A 10,843-nucleotide genomic window follows, 5' to 3' on the forward strand; every position below is an offset into this window, starting at 1 on the left:
TTATTTTGGGAGGCAAATTATTTTGGGAGGCAAATTATTTTGGGAGGCAAATTATTTTGGCAAATTATTTTGGGAGGCAAATTATTTTGGGAGGCAAATTATTTTGGCAAAATATTTTGGGAGGCAAATTATTTTGGCAAAATATTTTGGGAGGCAAATTATTTTGGGAGGCAAATTATTTTGGCAGGCAAATTATTTTGGGAGGCAAATTATTTTGGGAGGCAAATTATTTTGGGAGGCAAATTATTTTGGGAGGCAAATTATTTTGGCAGGCAAATTATTTTGGCAAATTATTTTGGGAGGCAAATTATTTTTCGATTTTCAATTTTTCGATTTTCGATTTTCGATTTTCGATTTTCGATTTTCGATTTTCGATTTTCGATTTTCGATTTTCGATTTTCGATTTTCCGATTTTCGATTTTCACACATTTCACATTTTCACACATTTCACAATTTGCAAACTGCTCAACGCTGACAAATTATTTTGGCAGGCAAATTATTTTGCGAGGCAAATTATTTTTCGATTTTCAATTTTTCGATTTTCGATTTTCGATTTTCGATTTTTCGATTTTCGATTTTCACACATTTCACATTTTCACACATTTCACAATTTGCAAACTGCTCAACGCTGACAAATTATTTTGGCAGGCAAATTATTTTGGCAAATTATTTTGGGAGGCAAATTATTTTTCGATTTTCAATTTTTCGATTTTCGATTTTCGATTTTCCGATTTTCACACATTTCACATTTTCACACATTTCACAATTTGAAAACTGCTCAACGCTGACCAGCCATTTGTTTTTTTTCTTCGAAAAGTTATGACTCCCCCCTGTCAGATGTAAAGGAGTAACTTGGACACTCAAGCATGAAGGAAGCATGAGTTAAGTCCGTTGCTCTCCCCAGGTTGGTGGAGGGTGTGTAGAGCCCAGGATCACATTAGATGATTGACACAGGGGTGAAAAATGAGTTACAAAATCGTGGGGTAAAAAATATATTATAAAAGAAAAGTTATGACGAAAACGTGAAGATAGACACGTAGATAATTATGGTTATATGTAGAAATCTATTTATAATTATATTTATGTTTATATTTATGTTTATATTCATATTATAGTATAGTATGTTATAATACGGACAAACGTAAATCAACATCTTGTTTACTTTTGTTATATTTCTTTTTCCTTTTCTGTTTCTCTTTTTTTCATTTGTTTTTTTCATAAATTATGCTACTGTGATTAATGATCACAGACTATTATTATTATTACTATTATTATTTGTATTATATAAAAAGTTGGGCAAAATAAGCTTCATGCTTCAGCCCATACCTTTTCGGTTAGAACTAGTCACTGCGTTGACTAACTAATGTAAATTGAGCAATGTAAATTGCTTAAACCTATTTTGTTTATCTGTTTTGTAAAAAATGACCGAAATAAAGATTCAAACTCAAACTCAAACTCAACTCAAACTCAAGAAACATGTTCAGCACCTTGTTCACTTTGTCTGGATTGCTGCCGACCACCATGGAACTGCCGCACGTCTGGAGATGAGAGCTGACAGCCCTGAAACGGCACAGACACGCTAAGCACGGCAGGCACGCACGAGGAAGGGAGGCACAGAGTTTGAGGGAAAAGTCTACCCTTGGGAGAAATTACATTATGAGTATATTAACTCACAGGCCTGAGGGTCTGGAAAAGGTTTACCCCAAAATGTTCAAGGCCAGCTGTTGCAGGCATTTATCATTGGATTCTAACAGTAGCAGGGCTTTGTTATATCAGGAATAACCCTCTGCTTTTGTTGAAGAAGTCAAGTCTGAGGGGAGGCAGAGAGGTGCAGACATTACTCATCACCCCATGGTAAATGGTAAATGGTGCATTTATATAGCGCCTTTATCCAAGGCGCTTTACATACTGTAGATTGTGCATTACATTCACCCGTTCACACACACATTCATACACCGATTGCGGCGGAAGCCATGCAAGGTATACCAACCAGCACATCGGGAGCAATTTGGGGTTAGTGTCTTGCCCAAGGACACTTCGACATGCAGACAGGAGGAGCCGGGATTGGAACCGCCGACCCATGGATCATTGGACGACCTGCTCTACCTCTTGAGCCACAGTCGCCCCATGGGTTGTGGGGACACGTTACTCATGATCCCATGGGTTGGGGGGGACACGTGCTTTGTACGCGTGGAAGGAGCACACTTACTTATGAAGGAAGTCCTCGTGGCAGCTGTCCCCGATGTCATCGTCATTTAGCACCGTGTCTTTGATCTGTTCAGCAGGAACAGCAAAACAAAAAATATATGGTTTTTTTTAGACGTAGCCACCCCCATGACATATAGCAGACAAACTAAAGAAAGAACAAGACTTGTAACAACAAATGATGAGTCCCATTCAGCCCTGTCTCACACTGAAGTATGTGGAGGCACAGATGCTTTTTTCCCCTTTTTTTCCCAGCTGCAAGCTGGTCAATATTAGCTTGTGAAAGTCCCGACAGGAGATCGACAGGAGATCATTTTCTGCTGAGCCTGCTCTGTCACCAGTTGGCAACACTGGTTGCCAAGCCTGCATATTTCCAGCCTAACGTGGATTCATTCACAGTTGCTTGCCTGGTTTGGTTTTTGGAGGCTGCTTAGCTTATTTCTGTCACGACAGTTGCCACCACAGGCAACAAACCATAACATCCCATCGTCTGCACGGCATGGCTAGTCGAGCAGTTCTGATTGGCTGCCTCGTCTCCAGCCATGTTGCCTCAGAATTCGTTAGGGTCACTAATTTGAGCATAACAGCGGAGCGCAGCTAAAAAGTGGCATAACGTCAGCAGCAGACCCACAGATAATAATAATGCAGCTGGTAATTAATTTATTTAATCAATTTGGGCTTGTTTTAACTGGACACCGTTCCACGTTTAGTTGACATACCAAGTAAGGGCATTACCATTACATTATTTTAACCCATTCTGGGCGGGAACCCCTTCTGTTGTTTTAAGCAATATGTTACACTTGAGCTATTGAAAAATAGCAGTTCTACAAGCTCATAGCGCGCTACGAGCTTGTAGGTCTGCTATTTTTGAAAAGTCGTGAAAATATGGTGCAAATCTTTGAATATATATTTCAGAGCGAACATTTTTAACTAACATATTGGCTTCTGGGGGGTCCCGGGAACTACATATTTTGAGATGGGGGTCCGTGGCCCAATAGAGATAATTCTGGGGGCCCTTGACATGAAAAAGGTTGAGCACCACCACTGACATAGAAACATAGGTTTTTCAGAAAAAAAACTTTTTTTTTAAATCGACCTCAGTCCAAAATGGGTTAAATGTGCAATTCCAAAGTGCACTGCCACTCAGTCAGAACGACCCGGGCCGGTTGTGTACTGTTGTTTTGTCTGTTTTTGTCTGCCTTTTATTTTTCAACTTTTACTGATCTTGTATTTAAGGTTTGTTTGTCTTGTTTTCTGTTGTCCTTTTTCATTGGGGTGAAAATTCAATGTGTTCTGTACTCTTTTATGTCATACTTGTGGGGTTTATTTAAGATGTTAATGCCACCATTTATTATTTTTCAAACTCAGTATTTAAATAATGCTTCTGTGAAAAAAAAAAACAATAAACAAAGTTGTATAAAAAAAGAAAATAACTACCCGGGCCAATCATCTTTACTTTACTTACGTCTATATCTTCTGGCACACTGTGCGTCTTCATAGAGACCAACAACTCCATGATGGGAATGATCTCTGAGCTCAGCACCGAGATGATGTTGTAACCCTGTAGGTTCAGAAGACACAAAACATTAACACAGTAACCTCCATGATGAGAATGATCTCTGAACTCAGCACCGAGATGATGTTGTAACCCTGTAGGTTCAGAAGACACAAAACATTAACACAGTAACCTCCATGTTGGGAATGATCTCTGAACTCAGCACTGAGATGATGTTGTAACCCTGACGGTTCAGAAGACACAAAACATTAGCCTCAGTACCAGGCTTTCATTTTTGTTGGTGCAAAAATTGAAAGCCCGGAGGAACGTATTGGCCGCTCTGATCTAAAAGTGGGAGTCAACCCTTCCGGGTGGGCGTCGCTCCAAATTATGTGACGTAGCGCTGCACTAGGGGGGAGAGGAGGGGCCGGGGGTGACGGACAGATCGATGAGATCCAATCAGGGCGTGCGCAAATCTCAGCCGCGACCCGCCCCTCTAGACCAGAAACCTAACACGTTAGCTCAGGCTAACAAAACATTAACACAGTAACCTCCATGTTGGGAATGATCTCTGAACTCAGCACCGAGATGATGTTTTAACCCTGACGGTTCAGAAGACACAAAACATTAACACAGTAACCTCCATGATGAGAATGATCTCTGAACTCAGCACCGAGATGATGTTGTAACCCTGACGGTTCAGAAGACACAACACATTAACACAGTAACCTCCATGATGAGAATGATCTCTGAACTCAGCACCGAGATGATGTTGTAACCCTGACGGTTCAGACACAAAACATTAACACAGTAACTAGTAGGCCTGTCAAAAAAAATCGATTCGAGTTAGAATCGCGATTCTAATGCTGTCCGATTCAGAATCGATTCTCATTTTCCAAAAATCGAAAAAAAAAAAAAAAAAAAACATTTTTTTTTTTTCTTTTCTTTTCTTTTCTTTCACAAATGTACCTGTGCATGCAATGCATTATGGCCTGGGTTTCTGCATAGTGCATTTACTACCAGCTCACTCCAGAGGCCCACTATAGTTCTACACTCACTCCAGAGGGCCACTATAGTTCTACACTCACTCCAGAGGGCCACTATAGTTCTACACTCACTCCAGAGGGCCACTATAGTTCTACACTCACTCCAGAGGGCCACTATAGTTCTACACTCACTCCAGAGGGCCACATTGCATATTACGGTCGTAGAAAGAATAGCTGATCTACAAGCTCAAAACGAGTCGCACTGCGACGCTCTTTGAGCTTGTAGATCAGCTATTTTTGCTATATACGCGTATATTTTTTTGAATCCTGAACAGTATATAACATTATTGATTTTCAAATGCATTTAGTTTTAGTTATGATAACTTTATGAACTAAATACAAATACACTGGACACAAAAAGACAATAACATTTTAATACTAGTCATTAAGTATAAATAAAGCGGGTCATGTTTGGAATTGTAACGGCTGAAATCAACACTATATCAGTATTCTGATATTAACTGATATTCTGATATTAACCCATTCTGAACGGGAACCCATTTTGGTGTTAGCATCATGTTATGCTTTAGCTATTGAAAAATAGCAGATCTACAAGCTCATAGCGCGCCACCGAGTGGCGCGCTACGAGCTTATAGGTCTGCTATTTTTGCAAAAATCGAAGAGCGACTGACATTTTTAGAATCTGATCTCAGGTCAGAATGGGTTAATCAGACCAGTGTGTGTCCAGTGGAAACCTCGTATGAATCTGATCTCAGGTCAGAATGGGTTAAGTGAAGGTGTGCCCCAACCCCCTGGTACATACCTTCTGCATCCAGATGCGGCCCTTGCGGATGACGTGCTTGAGCCTCTCCACGCAGACCGTGTGCAGCGGCAGGTAGAAGGCCAGCTCCGCCTGGGGCAGGATGACGGACAGCGCGCACGTGTTCTTGTCGCCCTTCAGCTCGCCGTCGAAGATGAGCGACACGATGATGACGCCCTTCTCCGCCAGCACGAAGAACTTGACGTCCACCGCGCCGCACTCGGCGCTGCGCAGGATCTCGCCGTTGAGCGTGTGGTTGGCCAGGAAGGTGACCTGTTTTTTTTTTGATCAAAGTTTTTTTATTACTTTTTCCACACATGAAAATATTACATAACATTTTTCGAACATTTCTTTTCCCCCTTCCCCTCCCGCCAGAGTTCACGCTCCGAAAGAGCCACAACCCCGGTATCTTGCACCATATGAAACAAAAGGCACATACAAATATACATAGACATAATAGAATAATAGAAGTATGCAAAGAAGTAATAATAATAATAAAAATAAAAAATATAAATATATATATAAAATAATAAAATAAAATAAAATAAAACAATTACTAGGTGACCTGTTTTGACCCAGTTTCAGGACACTCATGATGGGAAAAAATGCTTTTTTTCTACGCAGCCACTACTCTGTGGAATGCACTCCCTCCAGCCCTGAAATCCCTACATTCTATTGCAATATTTAGGAAAGACCTGAAATCATGGCTCCAAATTCTACACACTCACTGGTCATAGTTAGCTTCCGACCCTGGATAGCCCATCTCCCATGCTCAGGACTATTCTCTCAGGGTACCTCTTGTCCTATGTATATAGCTCCCACTCCCAGCATTATATATATAAGGATTATTTATTATATGTTCCATGGTTGTTTTGTCTGTACAGTATGTATGTGTATAGTTTCATGTTACAAAGTGGACCACAATGGAAAACAACTTAAAGCAAAGGCTTTTTTGTGTCTAAGTCCATTTGGCGTTTAATAAAGTATTCTATCTATCTACCTCGCCGTCGCTCAGCGGGGGCGGGAGCGCCCGGTCGTCCGCGGCGCCCTTCGGCGCCCAGATGTGGCGGACGCGCGGGCCCAGGATGTTGTCCCAGTAGGCGAAGGTGGCGGCCAGGAGGGGGCACTCTCCCTCCACCGGCACCTCGGTCTTGGCCACGGCGGGAGACTGGGGCGGGCAGCCGGCGGACATCGCGTCGGGTCAGAGGAGCGTTGGCAGAGGAGGTCGGTGGTGGTGGTAGCGTTGGACGGACGGACGGGCGGACGCTCACTTAGAAGAACCTGGATCGTCAATACAGAAGACTCACTGTTGCATTTAACCCATTTTTTAGACCCGAGGACAATTCCACAAATGCCTTCTAAATCCTGACAGTTTTCAAGTCTGTGTCAGTCGTTCTCAAACATTTACATGTCAAGGACTCCCAAAAATATATAATTGTGTAATTGGCCGCCGACCCCCTTCTGAAAATATGTTGTTCCATGCCCCCCCAGAAGCAAAGATATGAGTAAAAAACGTTCGTTTTTACGGCACGGTGCTGAGAATAAGTTTGGAAATAAGTTTAGGGTTAGGCATAGTTTTACTGGGGTTAAGTTTAGGTATAGGGTTAGGTTTAGGCATAGTTTTGCTGGGGTTAAGTTTAGGTATAGGGTTAGGTTTAGGCATAGATTTACTGAGGTTAAGTTTAGGTATAGGGTTAGGTTTAGGCATAGTTTTACTGAGGTTAAGTTTAGGTATAGGGTTAGGTTTAGGCATAGTTTTACTGAGGTTAAGTTTAGGTATAGGGTTAGGTTTAGGCATAGTTTTACTGAGGTTAAGGTTAGGTTTAACCTACTTTAGGAATACCAGGCTTCGCCGTTCCGCCGGCTGTACGCCCGGGGCGAGTTGGTAAAGGGGCGAGTCGTTTGGTAACTATGAAACTCCCAACAGACACCAAAGACTCCTTATCCTACTTCCAAACTGCCATAACATAGAACCTGCCTGCAATTTGTAACTGGTCCCTGTATAAAGTCTATAAACTCGAGTCAGCACCAGAAATCACCGGCTACCAAACAACTTGTTACATTGTACTAGTGTTGAGGATGTCTTACTATGTTTTTTTAAATGAATTGAATACACGTCCTGTGTACACTGGAGGAAAAAAAAACCCTTATGGCTTTTTGTGTTATCCTTTTAGCACCATTGTGTAATCGTAACACTGTACTTTTTGCAAGCTGTTAATAAAGAATTAAATCAATCAAAAATGAAACATTGATCTGATTCCATATACAGGTATAGCCTAAGATTTAGACTCTCGTGACATTTCAATCATGTCAGAATCGATACAATACAATACATGATGTATTTTATCCGTCTACGAGGTATATTGAATTATTGAAGAGAGGTTGTGATATCACATACATTTCATGTATTCCATATGGCTGCATATATCTGGAATACATGAATCATTAGGATCACATGGTGCAGAAATAGCCCTGGAAGAGATGTTTTGATATCACATACATTTCATGTATTCCATATGGCTGCATATATCTGGAACACATGATGAGCTGTAATGAAAATATCATATCACAGGAAGCCATATTCTAGGGCTGGAATTGGAGAAGTCCTATAATGATAAGGAACTATAGCTCTGGTCCATAGCATAGCTCCAATGCGTTGCATTTCGCATTAGAGCTATGGACCAGAGCTAGCCCCTCTCGGAACCCCCTGGGTCAGCCCAATCCGAAACGAACCGGTATACCTAAAAATGTCAGAAACTTCAGTACCATTGGGTTCTGCTTGTAGAGCTAGACCTAGGCTAACATTTAGACTCTCGTAGATGTATGTATCGATTCTGACATTTTCAATCTAATGTCAGAATCGATAAATACATCTACGATCTCGATCTAATAAAACAGCATGATAAGACCATATGGGATCATTCATTGTATTGATTGATTGATTGACGTATTTATGAACAGTTTGCAGAATTACAGTAGATTTCAAGCACAAACTGTTAACTGTGAGTGGACGACACCATAAAGCACTACACTTGTTGTTTACAAGAGGGTCCACCATTTTCAATTCATCATAACATTTTAGAAACGTAAACAAATACACTTCTATATATAGCCATCAGTGTATCAGGCAGCAACACTAAACACACGTACAACGCTGCTATTAATCTCTGATGCTGCCACACGTTTGATAAGAATATATTATAAAGCAACGTACTTGTATTTACTGGCGAGACAGATTCTTCTTCTTCTTCATAGAGTTTTATGGCGGTTGGCATCCAAAAAAGGCGAGACAGATTGTGTTACTGACCGTTATATAGCTGTGCTAGCTTACTGTAGCAGTGTAGCTTCACTGTAAACAAGACCAGCCAGATCTAAGAGAGTGGCGACACTAGCGTTGACTCCCATTGTAACAATGTAAATGCGGAAGTGCTCATTCTATCTCAATGGGATAGTTCCAGCCCTAGGAGCAATGTTTGGAACTTTGCAACTTGTCGCTACTCTACACACTGGGATTAGCTAGCTAGCTAGGATATGAGTTCCGGTGGCCGAGCTCTTCAGAGTAAAATTACTCGCTATAAAAGTAAGCAAAAACGACTCATTTGCATATTTAAACAATAAAGTAAGTGTTTAAACGAGAATATACAACACAAAATATGTTTCTGTGTATTTTACTATTTTCATTAACATTTAATAACCGTTATAAGTAAACAAAAACGATTAATTTGCACATTAAAACAATAAAGTAAGTGTTTAAACGAAAATATACCACACAAAATATGTTTCTGTGTATTTTAATTAACATGTATAACCGTTATTAATTATAACATTAACAAATTAAAATTATCTAAATGGATAAATTCTGTTCACTGGAGAGAATATCACAGTAAAAGCAAAGTAGAAGAGCCATAGTGGAAAGCCTGGTGGGCGAGGTTAGAAGAGCCACCATTGGACTGAATGAAGCCCCATATGAAGTGATGCAACTCTGTTTTACTCCATGGCTCTGGCTTCAGCCAGGCGGCGCCGCTGCGTCACTTCAAAGCTTCCCGTTTTCCCGCTCCCCTCCCCCCCCCACACCTGCTGCAGAGAGTTTGTTTGAAAAGCTAGTTTAGATGCAAAACAAGTAAACAACATAAAGAACTTGAAATGCAATGTTAGGTATAGCATATATATAGGCTATAACTTCGACGATATGGTCGCTGACTGGAGTTGGAAAGAAGTACAGACTACGACTGCTAAAAAGTAATTCATATCTTTCAAGTTTCATGGACCCTTGAAAGAGAAGATGAACAAAATTGCAACAAAAACGGCGCATTCAGGTGGGTTAATTACATATAGCAACGAGGTGGAAAAAGTCACATAACACAACACTGCAAAGTAGAAATAGGCTACTCTGTTGTAGTAAAAATTAACCGGAATTAAACATTGTCTTGACTCTTGTGTCAAAGTAGCGTACAGAAGTGTTGGTATATCAAAATATAGGCTACCCATGCAGTGTGAGTTTGTCCTTAAAAATGGCGGAAATGTTAGGGTAACATACTTGTATTGGAGTAGCCTAAAACTTAAAAGGATAATATTTGCCTCTGAGATGTAGGCTACTGGACTGGAGTAGAAGTAGCCCCGCGAGTCAGAACCATAACCCAATGGTAGTGAAGTTTCTGACATTTTTAAGACTTGGTTCGGCACGATATAATGAGCTGACCCACGCGGTTCCGAGAGGGGCTATAGTAGAAGTTAAAGTATAGGCCCTAGCTAGCCCTTGTAAATTGTAGGCCCGCCTCAACATTGTGGAAGTCTACTTAGTTACTTATTTGACACCGCTGGAATTGTTTTAATGTTTTTGTATTTTTTGAGAAATGTGGCTAAAGATAAAGCATTGTTTTAAGTGAACATGACATCTTGTATTTTCTAGGCTATCTGGAGCTGGGCTTGACATTATGGGACGCCACCAGTCGACGATGACATAGTCTGGTAAGGGGGGGGTCGACTTTATTCCAATGTTTATCAGGTCCATCATGCCCGGGGTGAATGAGAGGAGATGTATTAATGGTGAAGGAGTTTGAAATTCTTCCACTCGACTGTCATTTAGCTGTGTTTGCTGCCAAGCTATACATTGTTGATAGTTTGTAACCAAGTTGACCCTTATCGAATAGCCCAACTCTGAGAGTGTGAATTTTCACACTTCACGGGAGTTCATGGAACAAATGCATTATCTAACTGAGAACCACTGGCCTAAACCCTAAAGCATGCACATAATACTGTGTGTGTATTTAATTTCATTGAATCATGTGTACAGTTGGCTGTGTTGGGAAAACAAAGAAAATACCTCTATGCATATTT

The 10,843-nt window shown here is 40.7% G+C and overlaps 1 protein-coding gene across 2 annotated transcripts in view; it reads right to left on the reverse strand.

The window, feature by feature from the left end:
* Positions 1–8,919, reverse strand: part of c9orf72 (C9orf72-SMCR8 complex subunit) — a 195,498-nt gene extending 186,579 nt beyond the window's left edge. Inside the window, exons 1-7 of one of the 2 annotated variants that reach the window (XM_080783658.1) lie at positions 8,721–8,919; positions 6,507–6,787; positions 5,510–5,779; positions 4,341–4,391; positions 3,671–3,715; positions 2,210–2,274; positions 1,488–1,560 (exon numbers count right to left, since the gene is read on the reverse strand). In XM_080783658.1, coding sequence (XP_080639784.1) covers positions 1,488–1,560; positions 2,210–2,274; positions 3,671–3,715; positions 4,341–4,391; positions 5,510–5,779; positions 6,507–6,698 — 696 coding nt within the window. In that variant the 5' untranslated portion in view covers positions 6,699–6,787; positions 8,721–8,919. Of the gene's footprint in view, positions 1–1,487; positions 1,561–2,209; positions 2,275–3,670; positions 3,767–4,340; positions 4,392–5,509; positions 5,780–6,506; positions 6,788–8,720 lie in introns of both variants that reach the window. The other variant, XM_080783657.1, reaches the window with a different exon arrangement.
* Positions 8,920–10,843: the final 1,924 nt, after the last annotated feature.

The sequence above is a fragment of the Protomyctophum bolini genome (assembly GCF_963924005.1).
Source record: "Protomyctophum bolini genome assembly, chromosome: 15".
Taxonomy (NCBI): domain Eukaryota; kingdom Metazoa; phylum Chordata; class Actinopteri; order Myctophiformes; family Myctophidae; genus Protomyctophum; species Protomyctophum bolini.